Raw genomic sequence first — 23701 nt, 5'->3', positions numbered from 1 at the left:
TTCCCGCACATTCCCCTCTGCCCTTCCTGCCCCAGCAGCTCCCCAGGGCCGCCCGGGGCAGCCGGAGGCAATCGCAGCCTCCGAAATCCATTCCCGGGAGGCTTTCGGGTCCTTTTTTCGGGTTTCCCGGAGCCTTTCGTGTCCCTTTTTTGGGGTTTTTGGGCGGTTCGGGTTCCTTATTTGGGTTTCCCGGCTGCTCTCGGGTCCCTTGTTTGGGTTTCCCTGCTTTAGGGTCCCTTTTTTGGATCTCCCGAGTCTCTCAGCTCCCATTTTCGGGTTTCCCGAGTCTCTCGGGTCCCGTTTCGGGTTTCCCTGCGGCTCTCGGGTCCCTATTTCGGGTTTCCCGAGTCGCTGGGGTCCCATTTCGGGTTTCCCGAGTCTCTCAGCTCCCGTTTCGGGTTTCCCGAGTCTCTCAGCTCCCTATTTCGGGTTTCCCGAGTCTCTCAGCTCCCTATTTCGGGTCTCCCGGCTGCTCTGGGGTCCCATTTTGGGTTTCCCGGCTGCTCTAGGCTCCCGTTTCGCGTTTCCCGAGTCTCTCGGGTCCCGTTTCGGGTTTCCCGGCTGCTCTGGGGTCCCTGTGGGTCTCCCGGCGCGGTCCGAGCGCGGTTTGTGTCGCAGCGCCCCGGGAGGAGGTGGCCTACGTGACCTGCACGTACCGCAGCACCTGCAGCGAGCAGCCTGATTTCCTGGCCACCGTGGACCTCAACCCGCGCTCCGCCCACTACGGCCAGGTGAGGGGACACTGGGGCTGCTGGGGACACTGGGGCTGCTGGGGACACTGGGGCTGCTGGGGACACTGGGGCTGCTGGGGTGACTGGGGACACTGGGCGGACTGGGGACACTGGGGCTGCTGGGGACACTGGGGATACTGGGGTGACTGGGGACACTGGGGCTGCTGGGGATACTGGGGATACTGGGGTGACTGGGGACACTGGGGCTGCTGGGGACACTGGGACTGCTGGGGACACTGGGGACACTGGGGCTGCTGGGGACACTGGGGATACTGGGGACACTGGGGTGACTGGGGAGGTGCAGTGATACTGGGGTTACTGGGGTTACTGGGCAGGTATGGAGTGATACTGGGGTTACTGGCCAGGTACAGAGTCAGACGGGGGGTGCTGGGCTGACTGGGGTGACTGGGCAGGTATAGAGGGTTACTGGGGTTACTGGGCTTACTGGGCTGACTGGGCAGGTACAGAGTGATACCGGGTTTACTGGGAAAGGTACAGTGTCCTACTGGGATTACTGGAAAAGGTACAGAGTGATACTGGGGTTACTGGGAAAGGTACAGAGTGATACTGGGGTTACTGGGCTTACTGGGCAGGTACAGTGAAATACTGGGCTTACTGGGAAAGGTACAGAGTGATACTGGGGTTGCTGGGCTGACTGGGATGGGTACAGTGTGTTACTGGGCTTACTGGGCAGGTATAGTGAGTTACTGGGGTTATTGGGGTTACTGGGCAGGTACAGTGTGATACTGGGGTTACCGGGAAAGGTACAGAGTGATACTGGGTTTACTGGGCTGACTGCCCAGGTATAGTGTGATACTGGGTTTACTGGGCTTACTGGGCTGACTGGGCAGGTACAGTGTGCTGTTGGGCTGACTGGGCAGGTACAGAGTGATACTGGAGTTACTGGTCACGTACAACGTGCTACTGGTCTTACTGGGGTTACTGGCCACGTACAGAGTGTTACTGGGTTTACTGGGCAGGTAGCAGAGTGTTACTGGGTTTACTGGGCAGGTAGCAGTGTGTTACTGGGTTTACTGGGCAGGTACAGTGTGCTACTGACTTTACTGAGCCAGGAATCCCCGGTTTGCCCCAGTCCTGGTTCTGCTCCCATCGCTCATTCCCAGTTCCCCGCAGCTCATTCCCAACTCTCATTCTCCGTTCCACTCCCATCGCTCATTCCCAGTTCCCCCGCGGCTCGTTCCCGGTTCCCCCAATCCCTGCTCCCTTCCCATCTCTCATTCCCGGTTCCCCCAATCCCTGCTCCCTTCCCATCTCTCATTCCCGGTTCCCCCAATCCCTGTTCCGTTCCCATCTCTCATTCCCGGTTCCCCCAATCCCTGCTCCCTTCCCATCTCTCATTCCCGGTTCCCCCAATCCCTGTTCCGTTCCCATCTCTCATTCCCGGTTCCCCCAGTCCCCCGCGGCTCATTCCCAGTTCCCCCGCGGCTCGTTCCCGGTTTCCCCAACCCCGGTTCCACTCCCATCTTTCATTCCTGGTTTCCCCATTCCCGGTCCCCATTCCCGGTTCCCCCGGGGGCTCTCCGGGGCTCATTCCCGGTTCTCATTCCTAGTTCCCATTCCCGGTTCTCATTCCTAGTTCCCATTCCCGGTTCTCATTCCTAGTTCCCATTCCCGGTTCTCATTCCTAGTTCCCATTCCCGGTTCCCCCGCAGCTCATTCCCAGTTCCCTCGGGGCTCTCCGGGGTTCATTCCCGGTTCCATGCCCATCTCCCATTCCCGGTTCCCCCGGAGCTCTCCCGGTTCCCATTCCCGGCTCTCTCCCATCTCCCATTGCCGTTCCCCAGGTGATCCACCGGCTGCCGATGCCGAATCTCAAGGACGAGCTGCACTGCGCCGGCTGGGCTCTGCCCGGCTGCGGCTGCTTCGAGGGCAGCGCGGCGGCCAAGAGGACCAAGCTGGTGCTGCCCTGCCTCATCTCGTCCCGGATCTACGTGGTGGATGTGGGAGCGCAGTGCCGAGAGCCCAGAATCGTCAAGGTGAGGAGAGGGAGAGGGATGGAGGGGAGAGGGAGAGAGGGGATGGAGGGAAAAGGGGAAAAAGGGGAGAGGGGAAAGGGAATGGAGGGAAAAGGGGAGAGGGGATGGAGATGGAGGGAAAAGGAAGGAAGGACGGAAGGGAAATAGTGAAAGGAAGGAGGGAAAGGAAAAGGAAAGAGGAAGAGAGAAAGAGAGAAGGAAGGAGAGAAGGAAAGAAAGGAGAAAAGGAGGAAGGAAAGGAGGAAGGAAGGAAGGAAAGGAAAGGAGGAAGGAAGGAAGGAAAGGAAAGAAGGAAAGGAAAGAAGGAAAGGCAGAAAGGCAGAAAGAGAGAGAGAAAGAAAGGAAGAAGGAAAGGAAAGGAAAGGAAAGGAAAGGAAAGGAAAGGAAAGGAAAGGAAAGGAAAGGAAAGGAAAGGAAAGGAAAGGCAGAAAGAAATAGAGAGAGAGAAAGGAAGAAAGGAAGAAAGGAAGAAGGAAAGGAAAGAAACGAGAAAAGGAAGAAGGAAAGAAGGAAGGAAGGAAAGACAGAAAGAAAGAAAGACATGGAAGAGGAAGGGAGGAAGGAAGGAAGGAAACGAAAATTGTAAGAAGGGAAAAGAAGGAAGGAAAGGAAGGAAGGGAGGTCGAGGAGCGCTAGGGTGTGGCCAGGGCGTGTCCAGGGCTGGGCTGTTCGATCCCAGGGGTTTTCCTCCCGAGGCTTTTCCCAGCTCAGCGATCTCGGCAAAGGCGCCGAGCAGGCAGAGGCTGAAGGTTTCGGTGGATTTTTGCAGATGATCGAGCCCGTGGATGTCTTCTGGAAGTGCAACAAAGGTTACCTGGCTACGGCCCGAGCGCTGCCCAACGGGGACATCCTGATCGCCAACATGGGAGACGCTGCGGGCAACGGCAAAGGTGCATTTCCTGCCGGAATTCCCATTTTCCCTGCCGAAATCCTCATTTCCCTGCCCAAAATCCCCATTTCCCTGCTCAAATCCTCATTTTCCCTGCTCAAATCCTCATTTTCCCTGCTCAAATCCTCATTTTTCCTGCCAGAATTCCCATTTTCCCTGCAAGAATTCCCAATTTTCTTGCCCAAAATCCCCATTTCCCTGCCTTTTCCCTACCGGAATCCCCATTTCCCCGCCCAAAATCCCCATTTCCCTGACCAAAATCCCCATTTTCCTGCTCAAATCCTCATTTCCCCTGCTCAAATCCTCATTTTTCCAACCAGAATCCCCATTTCCCTGCCCAAAATCCCCATTTCACTCCCCGAAATCCCCATTTTCCCGCCCAAAATCCCCATTTTCCCGCCCCAAATCCCCATTTCCCTGCCCGAATCCCCATTTCCCTGCCCCAAATCCCCATTTCCCTGCCCAAAATCCCCATTCCTCGAGTCCCCTCGCAAACCCCCCAGCCCGGATTTGTCACCTCCCATCCCAGGTGGCTTCGTGGTGCTGGACGGAGAGACCTTCGAGCTGAAGGGCAACTGGGAGAACGAGTGCGAAGTTCCTCCCACCGGACACGACTTCTGGTACCAAGCCAAGCACAACGTGCTGGTCAGCTCGGCCGGGATGGTGCCCAGGCGGGCAGGGCGAGGATTCGACCCCAATGACCTGAAAAAAGGTGGGGACAGGCTGGGGACACTAAACTAGGGGCTGGGCGGGGAGGGAAGGGGGTGATGGCACCGGAGAGGGAGATTTGTGCATCCGGAAAATAAGATTTTTGCCCAGGAGAGGGCGATTGGTGCCCAGGAGAGGGAGATTTGTGTCCGCAGAAAAGGAGATTTTTGCCTCCGGAGAGGAGATTTGATCCTGCATTTCCCTGTGTTCTCCCCAGATCCTGCATTTCCCTGTCTGCTCCCCAAATCCTGTATTTCCCTGTGTTCTGCCCAAATCCTGCATTTCCCTGTCTGCTCCTGCTGCTCCCAAATCCTTCCCTAACCCTGCCATTCCCTTGTTCCCCAAATCTTCTCCTTCCCCAATTTATTCTCCCCAAATCTTCTCCTTGCCCAGTTTATTCTCTCCAAATCCTGTATTTCCCATTTCCTTCTCCCCCAGTTCCTGTATTTCCCATTTCCCTCTCCCCAATCCCCTATTTCCCATTTCCCTCTCCCCAATCCCGTATTACCCATTTCCCTCTCCCCAATCCCGTATTTCCCATTTCCCTCTCCCCAATCCCCTATTTCCCATTTCCCTCTCCCCAAATATTGCATTTCCCATTTCCCTCTCCCCAAATCCCGCATTTCCCATTTCCCTCTCCCCAATCCCGCATTTCCCATTTCCCTCTCCCCAATCCCGCATTTCCCATTTCCCTCTCCCCAAACCCTGCATTTCCCATTTCCCTCTCCCCAAACCCTGCATTTCCCATTTCCCTCTCCCCAAACCCTGCATTTCCCATTTCCCTCTCCCCAAACCCTGCATTTCCCATTTCCCTCTCCCCAAACCCTGCATTTCCCATTTCCCTCTCCCCAAATATTGCATTTCCCATTTCCCTCTCCCCAATCCCGTCTCTCCCGTGTCCCCAGGGGTCTTCGGGCGCCGCCTGAACGTGTGGAACCTGTCGTGCCGCAGCCTCACGCAGTGCTTCGACCTGGGCGAGGATTCTCTGCCGCTCACCGTCAGGTTCCTGCACAACCCCGAGGCCGCCGAGGGCTACGTGGGCTGCGCGCTGAGCGGAGTCATCTACCGCTTCTTCAAATCCTGCGAGGCGAGTCAGGGGAGCGAGAGAGAGCGGGGAGAGAGCGGGGAGAGAGCGGGGAGAGAGCGGGGAGGGAGCGGGGAGGGAGCGGGGAGTGAGCGGGGAGAGTGAGGGGAGAGAGCGGGATGAGCTCGGGGTGTCCTGGATCGGAATTGGAATCAGAATGAGCTCGGGGTGTCCTGGATTGGGACAGGGATGGGATCGGGGTGTCCTGGATTGGAATTGGGATCGGAATGAGCTCGGCGTGTCCTAGATTGGGATCGGGATGAGCCCGGGATGAGCTCGGGGTGTCCTGGATTGGAATTGGGATCGGGATGAGCTCGGGATGTCCTGCATTGGGATCGGGGAGGGATAGGGATGAGCCCGGGGAGTGCGGGGAGAGAGCGGGATGAGCCCGGGGTGTCTTGGTTTGGGGCAGGGATGAGATCGGGGTGTCCTGGATTGGGGTCGGGGAGAGATCGGGATGAGCTCGAGGGAGCAAGGAGAGTGCGGGATGAGCTCGGGAGAGCGGGGATGGAGCGGGGAGAGAGCGGGATGAGCTCGGGGTGTCCCGGATCGGGGTGTCCCGGATTGGGATCCGGATGAGTTTGGGGTGTCCTGGATTGGGATCAGGATGGGATCGGGGTGTGCTGGATTGGAATTGGTATGAGTTTGGGGTGTCCCGGATTGGGATCGGGATGAGTTTGGGGTTTCCTGGATTGGGATCGGGATGAGCTCGGGAGGAGAGAGCGGGGAGAGAGCGGGGAGGGATGGCGATGAGCTCGGGAGAGCGAGGTGTCCTTGACTGGAACCGGGATGAGCTCGGGGTGTCCTGGATTGGGATCGGGATGAGCCCAAGGTGTCCTGGATCCGATCGGAATGATTGGGACCGGGGAGGGAGCGAGGGTGATGAGCTCGGGAGGGATCGGGATGAGCCCGGGGAGTGAGGGGAGCGAGTGGGATGAGCTCGGGAGAGCGGGGAGCGAGTGAGATTAGCTCTGGGTGTCCTGGATTGGGATCGGGATGGGATCGGGATGAGCTCGCGGTATTCCGACTGGCTCGGGATGATCCCGGGCTGCCCCGATCGGGACTGGGATGCGATCAGGATGGTCTCGGGGTGTCCTGGATCAGGATCGGGATGATCTCGGGGTGTCCCGGCTAGGCTCGGGATGATCCCGGGCTGCCCCGGTCGCGACTGGGATGATCCCGGAGGTCCCGGCTCGGGACTGGGATGATCCCGTTCTGTCCCATTCTGTCCCGTTCTGTCCCGGTCAATCGGGATGACTCCCGTGGCTCAGCCGTGTCGCTGTCCCCGCAGAGAGACACGTGGGCTGTGGAGGAGGTGATCCGCATTCCGCCCAAGGACGTCACCGGCTGGATCATGCCCAAGATGCCAGGTGAGCTGCCGAGCCGTGCCGAGCCGAGCCGAACAGAGCCGTGCCGAGCCGAGCCGAGCCATGCCGAGCCGAGCCGAGCCGATCCGAGCCGTGCCGAGCCGTGCCGTGCTGAGCCGAGCCGAGCCGTGGCTGCCACAGCCTCGTGGGGATCCCAAAGCCTGAATGACCCCAAAGCCTCACGGGGATCCCAAAACCTGGCTGATCTCAAAGCTAAAATGACCCCAAAGCCTGAATGACCCCAAATCATGACTGACCCCAAATCTGGCTGAAAGCAAATCATGTCTCACCCCAAATTCTGGTAGATCCCCAGACGATCTGTCCCAAATCCTCACAGACCCCAAATCCTGCCCGACCCCAAATCATGACTGATCCCAAATCTTGACAGACCCCAAATCCTACCGATCCCTAAAATCTGACTGGACTCCAAACCCAAACCTTGACCCCAAATCCTTGATTCCAGTCCCCAAATCCTCGATCCCTGACCCCAAATTATTGATCCCTCACCCCAAATCTCCAATCCCTGACTCCAAATTCTCAATCCCTGACCCCAAATCCTTGATCCCTGACCCCAACTCCCCGACCGACCCCTGACCCCACCCCTGTCCCGCAGCGTTCATCGCCGACCTGGTGATCAGCCCCGACGATCGCTACCTGTTCGTGAGCAATTGGCTGCACGGCGACATCCGGCAGTACGAGCTGGGCAGGAACTGCAAGCCGCGCCTGGTGGGGCAGGTGAGGGCAGCCCGGGGGGCACGGGGGGCACGGGGCACGGCGGGGACACGGCCGGGCGCTCGGTGCCACCCCCGGGGTCCCGCCGTGTCCCTCGTGTGCCCGCAGGTGTTCGTGGGGGGAAGCATCCTGCGCGGGGGTCCTGTCACCGTGTGCAGGGACGAGGAGCTCAAGTGCCAGCCGGAGCCGCTTGTCATCAAGGTGAGCTCACCTGGGTGTGAGTGTGAGCTCACCTGAGTGTGTGTGTGCTCACCTGAACTCACCTGAGTGTGTGTGAGTGTGTGTGAACTCACCTGTGTGTGTGTGATCACCTGAGTGTGTGTGAGTGTCACCGTGTGCAGGGACGAGGAGCTCAAGTGCCAGCCGGAGCCGCTCGTGGTCAAGGTGAGCTCACCTGGGTGCGAGTGTGAACTCACCTGAGTGTGTGTGAGTGTGTGAGTGCTCACCTGAGTGTGTGTGTGAGTGTGTGTGTGCTCACCTGAGCTCACCTGAGTGTGTGTGTGAGTGTGAACATATGCAGGGACGAGGAGCTCAAGTGCCAGCCGGAGCCGCTTGTCATCAAGGTGAGCTCACCTGGGTGCGAGTGTGATCACCTGAGTGTGTGTGTGAACTCACCTGAGTGTGAGCTCACCTGAGTGTGTGTGAGTGTGTGTGTGCTCACCTGAGTGTGTCTGTGCTCACCTGAGCTCACCTGAGTGTGTGTATGAGTGTGTGAGTGTGAACTCACCTGGGTGTGTCTGTGCTCACCTGAGCTCACCTGAGTGTGTGTGTGAGTGTCACCGTGTGCAGGGACGAGGAGCTCAAGTGCCAGCCGGAGCCACTTGTCACCAAGGTGAGCTCACCTGGGTGTGAGTGTGATCACCTGAGTGTGTGTGTGAACTCACCTGAGTGTGAGCTCACCTGAGTGTGTGTGAGTGTGTGTGAGCTCACCTGAGTGTGTGTGAGTGTCACCGTGTGCAGGGACGAGGAGCTCAAGTGCCAGCCGGAGCCGCTTGTCACCAAGGTGAGCTCACCTGGGTGCGAGTGTGAGCTCACCTGAGTGTGTGTGTGTGTGAGTGTGTGTGTGTGTGCTCACCTGAACTCACCTGAGTGTGTGAGTGTGAGTGTGAACTCACCTGAGTGTGTGTGTGCTCACCTGAGCTCACCTGAGTGTGAGTGTGAACTCACCTGTGTGTGTGTGTGAGTGTGAGCTCACCTGAGTGTGTGTGTGTGTGTGAGTGTGAGTGTGTGAGTGCTCACCTGAGTGTGTGAGTGCTCACCTGAGTGTGTGAGTGCTCACCTGAGTGTGTGTGTGCTCACCTGAGCTCACCTGAGTGTGTGTGAGTGTCACCGTGTGCAGGGACGAGGAGCTCAAGTGCCAGCCGGAGCCGCTCGTGGTCAAGGTGAGCTCACCTGGGTGCGAGTGTGAGCTCACCTGAGTGTGTGAGTGTGAGTGTGAGCTACCTGGGTGAATGTGAATGTGCTCACCTGGGTGAGTGTGAACGTTCTCACCTGGGCGTGGGCGGAGCCTGCTGGGACCTCAGGCTGATCTCACCTGTTCTCACCCCAGGCTGCTGTCAGCTGCTCTGCTCTCACCTGGACTGACCCGACCTGTTCTGATCTTATCTGCTGATTTCCTGCTCTGATGAGTTCCTGTTCTACTCTCTAATTAACTAATTGCTCCGTTCCTCTGCTCTCCTCCCACTCCTGATCTGCTCCTGCTTTCTCCCTCTCTTATTTAGTCGTGATCTGATCCTGCTCTACTCCTGATCTACTCCTGCTCTGCTCCTGCTCTACTCCCGATCTGCTCCTGCTCTACTCCTGCTCTACTCCCGATCTGCTCCTGCTCTACTCCTGCTCTACTCCTGCTCTACTCCTGATCTGCTGCTCTGCTCCTTCTCCTCCTGTCCCTGCTCCTGCTGGGATGCATTCCCAGTGTCCCCCAGTACCCCCCAATCCACTCCCAGTCCCCCCAGTATCCCCGCTGTCCCTCCTTAGTACAAGTGCATGTGTTCCCCGTCCCCCCAGTATCCATTCCCAGTTCCCCCAGTGTCCATTCCCAGTCCATTCCCAGTCCCCCCAGTATCCTGTGTCCCTCCCCAGTGCAACCGTGTGTTTGGAGGCCCCAGTGTCCATTCCCAGTCCATTCCCAGTCCCCCCAGTATGCCCAGTACACTGTCCCTCCCCAGTGCAAGCGCGTGTTCGGTGTCCCCAGTGTCCCCAGTGTCCATTCCCAGTCCATTCCCAGTCCATTCCCAGTCCTCCCAGTATCCATTCCCAGTATCCCCCCGTCCCTCCCCAGTGCAAGCGCGTGTCCGGCGGCCCCAGTGCCCCCAGTATCCATTCCCAGTACCCCCAGTGTCCATTCCCAGTATCCCCAGTATCCCCCCGTCCCTCCCCAGTGCAAGCGCGTGTCCGGCGGCCCCAGTATCCATTCCCAGTATCCCCAGTATGCCCAGTAATCATTCCGTGTCCGTTCCCAGTGCAAGCGCGTGTTCGGCGGCCCCAGTGTCCCCAGTATCCATTCCCAGTATCCATTCCCAGTATCCCCAGTATCCCCCCTGTCCGTTCCCAGTGCAAGCGCGTGTTCGGCGGCCCCAGTGTCCCCAGTATCCATTCCCAGTATGCCCAGTAATCATCCCCTGTCCGTTCCCAGTGCAAGCGCGTGTTCGGCGGCCCCAGTGTCCCCAGTATCCATTCCCAGTGTCCCCAGTATCCATTCCCAGTCCATTCCCAGTATCCCCCCTGTCCGTTCCCAGTGCAAGCGCGTGTCCGGCGGCCCCAGCCAGCTGCAGCTCAGCCTGGACGGGAAGCGACTCTACGCGACCAACTCGTTCTACAGCACGTGGGATCAACAGTTCTACCCCAGCATGGTCAGGTGAGCTCAGAGCGGGAAATCCCAGAGGGAAATGAGTGAAATCGGGAAATTCGGGAGGGAAATGAGTGAAATCTGGGAAATTCGGGAGGGAAATGAGCTGAAATCGGGAAATTCGGGAGGGAAATGAGCTGAAATCCGGGGAATTCGGGAGGGAAATGAGCTGAAATGGGGAAATTCGGGAGGGAAATGAGCTGAAATTCGGGAGGGAAATGAGCTGAAATCCGGGGAATTCGGGAGGGAAATGAGCCTGAGCCACTCTGAGCCACCCTGAGCCCTTTATCCTTTGGGAATTCGGGAACAAAACTGAGCCTGAGCCATCCTGAGCCCATGATCCAGGAGAAATTCAGGATCCAAACGCCCCAAATCCCATCCTGTCTCCATTATCCATCGGGAATTCAGACCCCAAATCCCCAACTCCAAATCCCCTCTCCCCCCACCCTGTCCCCCTGTCCCGCTGTCCCCGTGCCGGGCACTGTCCCCCTTGGCCAAGGCGCTGTCGCTGTCACAGGGAGGGCTGAGAGTGAATCCCGAATTCAGGACATTGATGATCAATCGATCAATCAATCCTCAATTAATAATAACTATTAACTAATTAATTAACGGTTAATTCCCCCAGGGAGAGCTCGGTGGACACTGGGCAGGGAGGGCTGAGAGTGAATCCCGAATTCAGGACATTGATGATCAATCAATCAACCAATAACTACTAATTAATTATCAATTAATTACTCCCAGGGAGGGCTCGGTGATGCTGCAGCTGGACGTGGACACGGAGAAGGGAGGCCTGGCGGTGAACAGGAACTTCCTGGTGGATTTCGGCAAGGAGCCGCACGGCCCTTGCCTGGCTCACGCCATTCGCTTCCCCGGCGGCGACGCCAAATCGGAGCCTCTGCCCTGAGCGAGCCGCGGCAGCTCCGCCCTGCCCTGCTGGCCCTGCGGCGAGCTGGCCCTGCGGCGAGCGGGGGGGCGGCGGGGGGCCGGGGGGGTGATGGGGCTGCGGGGGGCTGGGGGGTGGAGGGGTTTGGGGTGTCCTGGGGGATTTGGGGTTTGGGGTCCCTGGGGGATTTGGGGTGCTCTGGGGGATTTGGGGTTTGGGGTCCCCTGGGGGATTGCAGGGTTTGGGGTCCCTTGGGGGATTGCAGGGTTTGGGGTCCCCTGGGGGATTGCAGGGTTTGGGATCCCCTGGGGGATTCCAAACTTTGGGGTCCCTTGGGGGGTTGTGGGATTTGGGGTGATTCCGGGACTTGGGGTCCCTTGGGGATTCTGGGTTTGGGATCCCCTAAGTAATTCCAAAGTTTGGGATCCCTAGTTGATTGCAGGGTTTGGGGTCCCCTTGGTGATTCCCGGATTTGGGGTCCCTGAGTAATTCCGAAGTTTGGGATCCCTAGATGATTGCAGGGTTTGGGGTCCCTGAGGTGATTCCAAGTTAGGAATCCCTGGGTGATTCCGGGATTTGGGATCCCTGAGTAATACCAAAGTTTGGGATCCCTGGGGGATTCTGGGATTTGGGGTCCTCTAGGGGATTCCGGGGTTTGGGATCCCTGGGTGATTCCAAACTTTGGGGTCCCCTGAGTGATCCCAAGTTTGGGATCCCTGTGTGATTCTGGGATTTGGGGTCCCTTGGGGGGTTGCAGGGTTTGGGATCCCCTGAGGGATTGCGGGATTTGGGATCCCTAGCTGTTTGCAGGGTTTGGGGTGTCCTGGGGGATTCAAGGGTTTGGGATGCTCTGGGGGATTCCGGGACTTGGGATTCCCTAAGGAATTCCGGGTGTCCTGAGTACTTCCAGGATTTGGGGTCCTCTGATCACGAGTATGGGATCCCTGAGTAATTCCAAAGTTTGGGGTCCCATCGGGTGATTGCAGGGTTTGGGGTCCCATCGGGTGATTGCAGGGTTTGCGATCCCTGGGTGATTGAAGAATTTGGGATCCCTAGATGATCCCAGACTTTGGGATCCCTAGCTGATTGCAGGCTTTCGGGTGCCCTGGGTGATTCCAGAGTTTGGGATCTCCTAAGTGATTGAAGAATTTGTGCCCCCTGAGCGATTCTGGATTTGGGGTCCTCTGGGTGATTCCAAGTTTGGGATCCCCTGGGTGATTGAAGAATTTGGGGTCCCTAGTTGATTGCAGGCTTTGGGATCCCCTGAGTGATTCCTGATTTGGGGTGCTCTGGGTGATTGCAGAGTTTGGGATCCCTAATTGATTCCAGAGTTTGGGATCCCTAATTGATTCCAGAGTTTGGGATCCCCTGGGCTATTCCAGCCTTTGGGATCCCCATGGCTGCTGGATTTGGGATCCCCTGGGCTGTTCCAGGATTTGGGATCCCCTGGGCTGTTGGATTTGGGATCCCCTGGGCTGTTCCAGGATTTGGGATCCCCTGGGCTGTTGGATTTGGGATCCCCTGGGCTGTTCCAGCCTTTGGGATCTCCGTTCCCGCTGGAATCTCCATCCCGCTCCGGGCAAAGCAGCGCCAGGAGCCGCGAGCTCTGCGGGACATTCCGGAACATTCCTGGAGCTTTCCCGGGAATCAATCAATCAATCAATCAATCAACGCCGAGCCCTTTGCCCGGGAATCAATCAGTCAATCCTGAGCCCTTTGCCCGGGAATCGATCAATCAATCAATCTCAAGCCCCTTTCCCAATGCTGCTTTTCCCGGAATCAATCCCGAGCCTTTTCCCGACTCTGCTGCTTTTCCCGGGAATCAATCAATCAATCAATCAATCATTCTAGACCCTTTCCCCTTTCCCCGGAATCAATCAATCAATCAATCAATCCCTCAGCCTCTTCCTTTCCTCTGCTGTAGAATCAATAAAGTTTTTCCTGCATCAGCCGAAGCTTCCTGACTCTCATTCTCTGCTGCTTTTCCCATCAATCAATCAATCAATCAATCACTCCTGACCCTTTCCCCTTTCCCCGGAATCAATCAATCAATCAATCAATCACTCCCGACCCTTTCCCCTTTCCCAGGAATCAATCAATCAATTAAATTTTTCCGAATCTGCTGCTTTTCCTGGGAATTCATCAATCAATCAATCAATCACTCCCAACCCTTTTCCTCTTTCTCAGGAATCAATCAATCAATCCATCTCGACCATTTTCCCCTTTCCCCATCAATCAATCAATCAATCAATCAATCACTCCCAACCCTTTTCCCCTTCTCCCAGAATCAATCAATCAATCAATCAATCACTCCCAACCCTTTTCCCCTTCTCCCAGAATCAATCAATCAATCAATCAATCAATCACTCCCAACCCTTTTCCCCTTCTCCCAGAATCAATCAATCAATCAATCAATCACTCAGACCCTTTTCCTCTTTCCCTAGAATCAATCAATCAATCAATCACTCCCAACCCCTTTCCCAGGAATCAATCAATCAATCAATTGATCACTCCTGACCCTTTTCCCGAATCTGCTGCTTTTCCTGGGAATCAATCAATCAATCAATCAATCACTCAGACCCTTTTCCCCTATCCCAGGAATCAATCAATCAATCAATCAATCACTCCCAACCATTTCCCCTTTCCCCAGAATCAATCAATCAATCAATCAATCCCCAACTCATCCCGACTGGGAAATCCAATCCCGGCAGGGCTGAGGGTGGCCTTGGGAAATTCGGGAAATAATTTGGGAAATTCGGAAAATAATTCGGAAAATTCGGGAAATTTGGGAATTTCGGGAAATCCCAGGAAGGCTGGAAGTTCCTGCAACAGAAAAATTCCCTTTTTTCCTTCTTTTCCCGTGGGTTTTCTGTTCCACAGGGGATTTTATCCACATTTCATTACAATTTCATTCCCATTTCATCCCCATTTTCCCCCATTTTTTCTCCATTTTATCCCCATTTTTTCTGCATTTTATCCCTATTTTTCCTCCATTTCATCCCCATTTAATCCCCATTTTATCACAATTTCATTACCATTTTATCCCCATTTTTTCTCCATTTCCCCCCCATTTTTTCCCTATTTTTTCTCCATTTCATCTCTATTTTATCCCCATTTTTTTCTCCATTTTATCTCCATTTTATCCCTATTTTATCCCCATTTTATCCCCAATCTTGGGCTGGAACTCCGTGATTTTTGGGGTTTTTTTTCATCCCAAACCAATCCAGGAATTTAAGGATCTTTAGGGTTTTTTTCCATCCCAAACCATTCTAGGATTTTCAGGATTTTTAGGATTTTTAGGATTTTTTTTTTTTTCCCATCCCAAACCATTCCAGGATTTTCCCTCCCACTTTAATAGGATTTTCAGGATAAATATCCCACAAACTCCCAGGATTTTCTCTCCCACTTTAATAGGATTTTCAGGACAAATATCCCACAAACTCCCAGGATTTTCTCTCCCACTTTAATAGGATTTTCAGGACAAACATCCCACAAATTCCCAGGATTTTCTCTCCTGCTTTATTAGGATTTTCAGGACAAATATCCCACAAATCCCTGGATTTTCTCTCCCACTTTAATAGGATTTTCAGGACAAATCTCCCACAAACTCCCAGGATTTTCTCTCCCACTTTAATAGGATTTTCAGGACAAATATCCCACAAACTCCTGGATTTTCCCTCCCACTTTAATAGGATTTTCAGGACAAATCTCCCACAAATTCCCAGGATTTTCTCTCCCACTTTAATAGGATTTTTGGGATCAATCTCATCCTGGATCTCAGGTGATCCCATGGATTCCTCATCCCTGGATCATCCCTGAACATGGATTTTGAAGAATTTTTCAGGTTTTTCCATCCCAAACCATTCCAGGATTTTAAGGATTTTTAGGGTTTTTCCATCCCAAACCATTCCAGGGTTTTAAGGATTTTTAGGGTTTTTCCACCCCAAACCATTCCAGGATTTTTAGGATTTTTAGGGGTTTTTTTTCATCCCAAACCATTCCAGGATTTTCAGGATCTTTAAGGTTTTTTCTCATCCCAAACCAATCCAGGATTTCCAGGATTTTCAGGATTTTTAGGGTTTTTAGGATTTTTAGGATTTTTAGGATTTTTAGGATTTCTTTGCTTTTTCCCATCCCAAACCAGTCCAGGATATTTAGGATTTTTAGGATTTTCAGGATTTTTAGGATTTTTTTCTTCCCAAACCATTCCAGGATTTTTAGGATTTCTAGGATTTTTCGGATTTTTCGGTTTTTTAGGATTTTCAGGATCTTTAGGACTTTTAGGATTTTTTTGGGTTTTCCATCCCAAATCATTCCAGGATTTTCCCTCCCAGTTTAATAGGATTTTCAGGACAAATATCCCACGAATTCCTGGATTTTCTCTCCCACTTTAATAGGATTTTCAGGACAAATATCCCACAAACTCCCAGGATTTTCCCTCCCACTTTAATAGGATTTTCAGGACAAACATCCCACAAATTCCCAGGATTTTCTCTCCCACTTTAATAGGATTTTCGGGATCAATCCTGGATCTCAGGTGATCCCATGGATTCCTCATCCCTGGATCATCCCTGAACATGGATTTTTAAGAATTTTTCAGGTTTTTCCATCCCAAACCATTCCAGGATTTTTAGGATTTTTAGGATTTTTTTTCATCCCAAGCCATTCCAGGATTTTAAGGATCTTTAGGATTTTTAGGATTTTTTTTGGGTTTTCCATCCCAAACCATTCCAGGATTTTCAGGATTTTCAGAATTATTAGGATTTTCAGGATCTTCAAGGTTTTTCCACCCCAAACCATTCCAGGATTTTAAGCATTTTTAGGATTTTCAGGATTTTTAGGATTTTCAGGATTTTTAGGGTTTTTAGGATTTTTAGGATTTTTAGGGTTTTTTCCATCCCAAACCATTCCAGGATTTTTAGGATTTTAAGGATTTTCAGGGTTTTTTCCATCCCAAACCATTCCAGGATTTTAAGGATTTTTAGGGTTTTTCCAGTCCAAACCAATCCAGGATTTTCAGGATTTTTAGGATTTTTAGGATCTTTTGGGTTTTCCATCCCAAACCATTCCAGGATTTTTAGGGTTTTTTGCATCCCAAACCAGTCCAAGTTTTTTAGGATTTCCAGGATTTTCAGGATTTTCAGGATTTTTTCCTTCCCAAACCATTCCAGGATTTTTAGGATTTTTAGGATTTTCAGGATTTTTCGGATTTTTAGGTTTTTTAGGATTTTTGGGGTTTTTCCATCCCAAATCATTCCAGGATTTTCCCTTCCAGTTTAATAGGATTTTCAGGATAAATCTCAGGTTATCCCATGAATTCCCCAGGATTTTCTCTCCCACTTTAATAGGATTTTCCGGACAAATATCCCACAGATTCCCAGGATTTTCTCTCCCACTTTAATAGGATTTTCAGGACAAATTTCCCACAAATTCCCAGCATTTTCCCTCCCACTTTAATAGGATTTTCAGGACAAACATCCCACAAATTCCCAGGATTTTCTCTCCCACTTTAATAGGATTTTCGGGATCAATCCTGGATCTCAGGTGATCCCATGGATTCCTCATCCCTGGATCATCCCTGAACATGGATTTTTAAGAATTTTTCAGGTTTTTCCATCCCAAACCATTCCAGGATTTTAAGGATCTTTAAGGTTTTTTCTCATCCCAAACCAATCCAGGATTTCCAGGATTTTCAGGATTTTTAGGATTTTTAGGATTTTTAGGATTTTTAGGATTTTTAGGATTTCTTTGCTTTTTCCCATCCCAAACCAGTCCAGGATTTTTAGTATTTTTAGGATTTTCAGGGTTTTCAGGATTTTTTCCTTCCCAAACCATTCCAGGATTTTTAGGATTTCTAGGATTTTTCGGATTTTTAGGTTTTTCAGGATTTTTCGGATTTTTAGGTTTTTTAGGATTTTTGGGGTTTTTCCATCCCAAATCATTCCAGGATTTTCTCTCCCACTTTAATAGGATTTTCAGGACAAATATCCCACAAACTCCTGGATTTTCCCTCTCAGTTTAATAGGATTTTCAGGACAAACATCCCACAAATTCCCAGGATTTTCCCTCCCACTTTAATAGGATTTTCGGGATCAATCCTGGATCTCAGGTGATCCCATGGATTCCTCATCCCTGGATCATCCCTGAACATGGATTTTTGAGAATTTTTCAGGGTTTTCCATCCCAAACCATTCCAGGATTTTTAGGATTTTTAGGGTTTTTTTCATCCCAAACCAATCCAGGATTTTAAGGATCTTTAAGGTTTTTTCTCATCCCAAACCAATCCAGGATTTCCAGGATTTTCAGGATTTCCAGGATTTCCAGGATTTTCAGGATTTTTAGGGTTTTTAGGATTTTTAGGATTTTTAGGATTTTTAGGATTTTTAGGATTTCTTTGCTTTTTCCCATCCCAAACCAGTCCAGGATTTTTAGTATTTTTAGGATTTTCAGGGTTTTCAGGATTTTTTCCTTCCCAAACCATTCCAGGATTTTTAGGATTTTCAGGATTTTCAGGATTTTCAGGGTTTTTTCCTTCCCAAACCATTCCAGGATTTTTAGGATTTTTAGGATTTTTTTTTGTTTTTCCATCCCAAATCATTCCAGGATTTTCCCTTCCAGTTTAATAGGATTTTCAGGATAAATCTCAGGTTATCCCACGAATTCCCAGGATTTTCTCTCCCACTTTAATAGGATTTTCAGGACAAATATCCCACAAACTCCATGGATTTTCTCTCCCACTTTAATAGGATTTTCAGGACAAATATCCCACAAACTCCCTGGATTTTCCCTCCCACTTTAATAGGATTTTCGGGATCAATCCTGGATCTCAGGTGATCCCATGGATTCCTCATCCCTGGATCATCCCTGAACATGGATTTTGAAGAATTTTTCAGGTTTTTCCATCCCAAACCATTCCAGGATTTTAAGGATCTTTAGGATTTTTAGAATTTTTTTTTAGTTTTCCATCCCAAACCATTCCAGGGTTTTAAGGATTTTTAGGGGTTTTTCATCCCAAACCACTCCAGGATTTTGAAGATTTTAAGGATTTTTAGGGTTTTTCCATCCCAAACCATTCCAGGATTTTCAGAATTATTAGGATTTTTAGGATCTTCAAGGTTTTTGCACCCCAAATCATTCCAGGATTTTTAGGATTTTTAAGATTTTCAGGATTTTTTCCTTCCCAAACCATTCCAGGATTTTTAGGATTTTTAGGGTTTTTAGGATTTTTAGGGGTTTTAGGATTTTTAGGGGTTTTAGGATTTTTTTGGGTTTTCCATCCCAAATCATTCCAGGATTTTCCCTCCCACTTTAATAGGATTTTCAGGATAAATCTCAGGTGATTCCACGAATTCCCTGGACTTTCTCTCCCACTTTAATAGTATTTTCAGGACAAATATCCCACAAACTCCCAGGATTTTCTCTCCCACTTTAATAGGATTTTCAGGACAAATTTCCCACAAATTCCCAGGATTTTCTCTCCCACTTTAATAGGATTTTCGGGATCAATCCTGGATCTCAGGTGATCCCATGGATTCCTCATCCCTGGATCATCCCTGAACATGGATTTTTAAGAATTTTTCAGGTTTTTCCATCCCAAACCATTCCAGGATTTTAAGGATTTTTAGGGTTTTTCCAGTCCAAACCAATCCAGGATTTTCAGGATTTTCAGGATTTTTAGGATTTTTAGGATCTTTTGGGTTTTCCATCCCAAACCATTCCAGGATTTTTAGGGTTTTTTGCATCCCAAACCAGTCCAGGATATTTAGGATTTTTAGGATTTTTAGGTTTTTTTTTCATCCCAAACCATTCCAGGATTTTAAGGATCTTTATGGTTTTTTCTCATCCCAAACCAATCCAGGATTTCCAGGATTTTCAGGATTTTTAGGGTTTTTAGGATTTTTAGGATTTTTAGGATTTTTAGGATTTCTTTGCTTTTTCCCATCCCAAACCAGTCCAGGATTTTTAGTATTTTTAGGATTTTCAGGGTTTTCAGGATTTTTTCCTTCCCAAACCATTCCAGGATTTTTAGGATTTCTAGGATTTTTCGGATTTTTCGGTTTTTTAGGATTTTCAGGATCTTTAGGACTTTTAGGATTTTTTGGGTTTTCCATCCCAAATCATTCCAGGATTTTCCCTCCCACTTTAATAGGATTTTCAGGACAAATATCCCACAAATTCCCAGGATTTTCCCTCCCACTTTAATAGGATTTTCGGGATCAATCCTGGATCTCAGGTGATCCCATGGATTCCTCATCCCTGGATCATCCCTGAACATGGATTTTTAAGAATTTTTCAGGTTTTTCCATCCCAAACCATTCCAGGATTTTAAGGATCTTTAGGATTTTTAGGATTTTTTTTGGGTTTTCCATCCCAAACCATTCCAGGATTTTCAGGATTTTCAGAATTGTTAGGATTTTTAGGATCTTCAAGGTTTTTGCACCCCAAATCATTCCAGGATTTTTAGGATTTTTAGGATTTTCAGGATTTTTTCCTTCCCAAACCACTCCAGGATTTTTAGGATTTTTAGGGTTTTTAGGATTTTTAGGGGTTTTTAGGATTTTTAGGGGCTTTAGGATTTTTTTGGGTTTTCCATCCCAAATCATTCCAGGATTTTCCCTCCCACTTTAATAGGATTTTCAGGATAAATCTCAGGTGATTCCACGAATTCCCTGGACTTTCTCTCCCACTTTAATAGGATTTTCAGGACAAATATCCCACAAACTCCCAGGATTTTCTCTCAAACTTTTATAGGATTTTCAGGACAAATCTCCCACAAACTCCCAGGACTTTCTCTCCCACTTTAATAGGATTTTCAGGACAAATATCCCACAAATCCCTGGATTTTCTCTCCCACTTTAATAGGATTTTCAGGACAAATATCCCACAAACTCCCAGGATTTTCTCTCCCACTTTAATAGGATTTTCAGGACAAACATCCCACAAATTCCCAGGATTTTCTCTCCCACTTTAATAGGATTTTCAGGCCAAACATCCCACAAATCCCTGGAATTCTCCCAACCCAACCCAGACAAGTCCTACAACTCTGGGGAGTTTTCCCAAGAACAAGATGTACCTTCAGATCCCAAAACACAACAAAAAAAAAAATCCCACAAATCCTCGATCCCCTGGCGCCCGGCGCTGACTCAACCCCAATTAACTCCTCTAATTAACTCCTCTAATTAATCCCCACTTTTTCCACCTCCCTCTTGCCCGATTAAAATCTGCAAGCAGCTGGAAATTCCTGCCCGCCGCCATAGGGAATTTGGGATTTTTTTTTTTCCCTCCCCCATTCCAGCCGTTCCTGATCCCATCAGGAATTTGGGATTTTTTTTCCCTCCTGATCCCATCAGGAATTTAGGATTTTTTTCCCTCCCCCATTGGGAATTTGGGATTTTTTCCCTCCCCCATAGGGAATTTGGGATTTTTTTCTCTCCCCCATCAGGAATTTGGGATTTTTTTTTCCCCTCCCCCATAGGGAATTTGGGATTTTTTCCCTCCTGATCCCATCAGGAATTTAGGATTTTTTTCGCTCCCCCATCGGGAATTTAGGATTTTTTTCGCTCCCCCATTGGGAATTTGGGATTTGTTTTTCCTCCCCCATTGGGAATTTAGGATTTTTTTTTCCCTCCCCCATAGGAAATTTGGGATTTTTTTCCCTCCCCCATCAGGAATTTGGGATTTTTTCCCTCCTGATCCCATCAGGAATTTGGGATTCTTTTTCCCTCCCCCATAGGGAATTTGGGATTTTTTTCCCTCCCCCATCAGGAATTTGGGATTTTTTTCTCTCCCCCATCAGGAATTTGGGATTTTTTTCCCTCCCCCATCGGGAATTTAGGATTTTTTTCGCTCCCCCATTGGGAATTTGGGATTTGTTTTTCCTCCCCCATTGGGAATTTGGGATTTGTTTTTCCTCCCCCATAGGGAATTTGGGATTTTTTTCCCCTCCCCCATAGGGAATTTGGGATTTTTTCCCTCCCCCATCGGGAATTTGGGATTTTTTCCCTCCTGATCCCATCAGGAATTTAGGATTTTTTTCCCTCCCCCATCAGGAATTTGGGATTTTTTTTCCCTCCTGATCCCTTCGGGAATTTAGGATTTTTTTCCCCTCGGTGACCTTTATCCCAATTTTATCCCTTTTTTTCCCTATTTTATCCCATATTTTCCCCTATTTTATGCCATATTTTCCCCTATTTTATCCCTATTTTTCCTTATTTTATCCCATATTTTCCCCCTATTTTATCCTAAATTTTTCCCCTATTTTCCCCCTATTTTCCCATATTATTTTCCCCTATTTCCCCCTTTATTTTCCCTATTTTTCCCTATTTTCCCCTATTTTTCCCCTGTTTTCCCCTTATTTTTCCATATTTTTTCCATATTAATTTCCCCTATTTCCCTCATATTTTCCCCCTATTTTTCCCTATTTAATCCCTTTTTTCCCCTATTTTCCCTCATATTTTCTCCCTATTTCCCCATATTATTTTCCCCTATTTCCCCCTATATTTTCCCCCTATTTCCCCCAAATTCTCCCTATTTTTTTCCTATTTTTTTCCCCTATTTTCCCCTCATATTTTTCCCTATTTTTCCCCTATTTTTCCCTGATATTTTCTCCCTATTTCCCCCTATTTTCTCCATATTTTCCCATATTATTTTCCCCTATTCCCCATATTTTCCCCCTATATTCTCCCTATTTTTTCCCCATTTCCCCGCATATTTTCTCCCTATTTTCCCCTCATATTTTCTCCCTATTTTTCCATATTTTTCCCTATTTTCCCCTATTTTTCCCCTATTTTATCCCTATTTTCCCCCTATTTTCCCAGATTTAGCCCATCCGGTCCTGATCCCATTGGGAATTTGGGATTTTTCCCTCCTACCCCACCTGGAATTTGGGAATTTTCCCTCCCCATCTCAGAGGGAATTTGGGATTTTTCCCTCCTATCCCACCTGGAATTTGGGATTTTTCCGGCAGAGAATTTGGGATTTTTTCCCACAGGGAATTTGGGATTTTTCCCTCCCCATTCCAGAGGGAATTTGGGATTTTTCCCTCCAATCCCACCTTGAATTTGGGATTTTTTCCCCCCGGAAATTTAGGATTTTTCCCTCCCACTCCACCTGGAATTTGGGATTTTTCCCGCGGAGAATTTGGGATTTTTCCCTCCCCATCCAGCCGGGAATTCCGGATTTTTCCCTCGGGGAATTTCGGGATTTCTCCCTCCCACTCCACCGGGAATTTTGGGATTTTTCCCTCCCCCATCCCAGCCGCTCCCAATCCCGCAGGATTTTCCGCGTCCCAAACTCCTCCCTCGCCTCGGGGATTTTTGGGATCCTCCCAGTTCCAATCCCAAACATTTCTCCCTATAAATTCAGAACTTCCCGGAGCTTCTCCTCCTCCTTCTCCTCCGGAATTTTTGGGGATTTTTTGGGGAATTTTGGGATTTTTTTCCCTCTTTCCCTCTTCATTCCCCTGGAGCTTCTCCTCCTCCTCCTCGGGAATTTTTTGGGATTTTTTTTTTAATTTTTGGGGAATTTTTTTTTAATATTTTGGGAATTTTTTTTCAATTTTGGGATTTTTTTTCCTCTGTCCCTCTTCATCCTCCCGGAGCTTCTCCTCCTCCTCCTCTGGAATTTTTGGGGAATTTTTTGGGATTTTTTTTGGGAATTTGGGGATTTTTTTCCCTCTTTCCCTCTTCATCCCTCCGGAGCTTCTCCTTCTCCTCCTCCTGAATTTTTGGGGAATTTTTGGGGATTTTTTTGGGATTTTTTTGGGAATTTTTTTGGAATTTGGGATTTTTTTCCCTCTTTCCCTCTTCATCCTCCCTGAGCTTCTCCTCTTGAATTTTTGGGGAATTTTTTGGGATTTTTTGGGGGAATTTTGGGATTTTTTTCCCTCTTTCCCTCTTCATCCCCTCGGAGCTTCTCCTCCTCCTCCTCCTGAATTTTTGGGGAATTTTTTGGGATTTTTTTGGGGAATTTTGGGATTTTTTTCCCTCTTTCCCTCTTCATCCTCCCGGAGCTTCTCCTCCTCCTCCTCTTGAATTTTTGGGAATTTTTTGGGATTTTTTGGGGAATTTTTTGGGGAATTTTTTTGGGATTTTTTTTGGAATTTTTTGGGATTTTTTTGGAATTTTTTGGGAAATTTTTTGGGAATTTTTGGGAATTTTTTTGGAATTTTTTGGGGATTTTTTTTGGGACTTTTTGGGGATTTTTTTTTTATTTTTTCCTCCTCTCTCTCTCCATTCCCTGGAATTTTTTCCTTCTGGAATTATGGAATCTTTTCCTCCTCAGGTGAAATCCTCCTGCTCAGGTAAGAGAATTTTATTTTATTTTTTCCAAAGGGGAGGAAATTTGGGAATTTTTCCAAATCCTCCAGGATATGGAATTTGGGGTTTTGTGGTTCCGACGGGCGGAAAAAGTGGGAAAAATGGGATTTTTTTTCCATTTTCCAAACCCCAAATGGGATTTTTT

General features: G+C 49.4%; 1 protein-coding gene and 1 long non-coding RNA gene across 3 annotated transcripts in view; one reads left to right on the top strand and one right to left on the bottom strand.

The window, feature by feature from the left end:
• The window catches only part of LOC146427362 (uncharacterized), a 53512-nt gene extending 40200 nt beyond the window's left edge, over positions 1-13312 (bottom strand). Inside the window, exon 1 of one of the 2 annotated variants that reach the window (XR_014856535.1) lies at positions 13260-13312. This is a non-coding gene — a long non-coding RNA (uncharacterized LOC146427362). Of the gene's footprint in view, positions 1-13092; positions 13205-13259 lie in introns of those variants that run through there. The other variant, XR_014856536.1, reaches the window with a different exon arrangement.
• Positions 620-11318, top strand: LOC146427363 (methanethiol oxidase-like). Its single transcript, XM_085082460.1, has 10 exons — positions 620-731; positions 2537-2728; positions 3498-3618; positions 4147-4329; positions 5231-5412; positions 6701-6779; positions 7390-7511; positions 7617-7709; positions 10247-10365; positions 11098-11318. Exons 2-10 carry the CDS (start codon positions 2555-2557, stop codon positions 11258-11260), a joined length of 1236 nt encoding a protein of 411 aa, XP_084938586.1. The 5' UTR covers positions 620-731; positions 2537-2554; the 3' UTR covers positions 11261-11318.
• Positions 13313-23701: the final 10389 nt, after the last annotated feature.

The sequence above is a fragment of the Lichenostomus cassidix genome, chromosome 25 (assembly GCF_008360975.1).
Source record: "Lichenostomus cassidix isolate B80296 chromosome 25, HeHo_3.0, whole genome shotgun sequence".
Classification (NCBI taxonomy): Eukaryota; Metazoa; Chordata; class Aves; order Passeriformes; family Meliphagidae; genus Lichenostomus; species Lichenostomus cassidix.
Note: the sequence above shows the minus strand (reverse complement) of the source record. Positions and strands in the feature narration are given on the sequence as shown.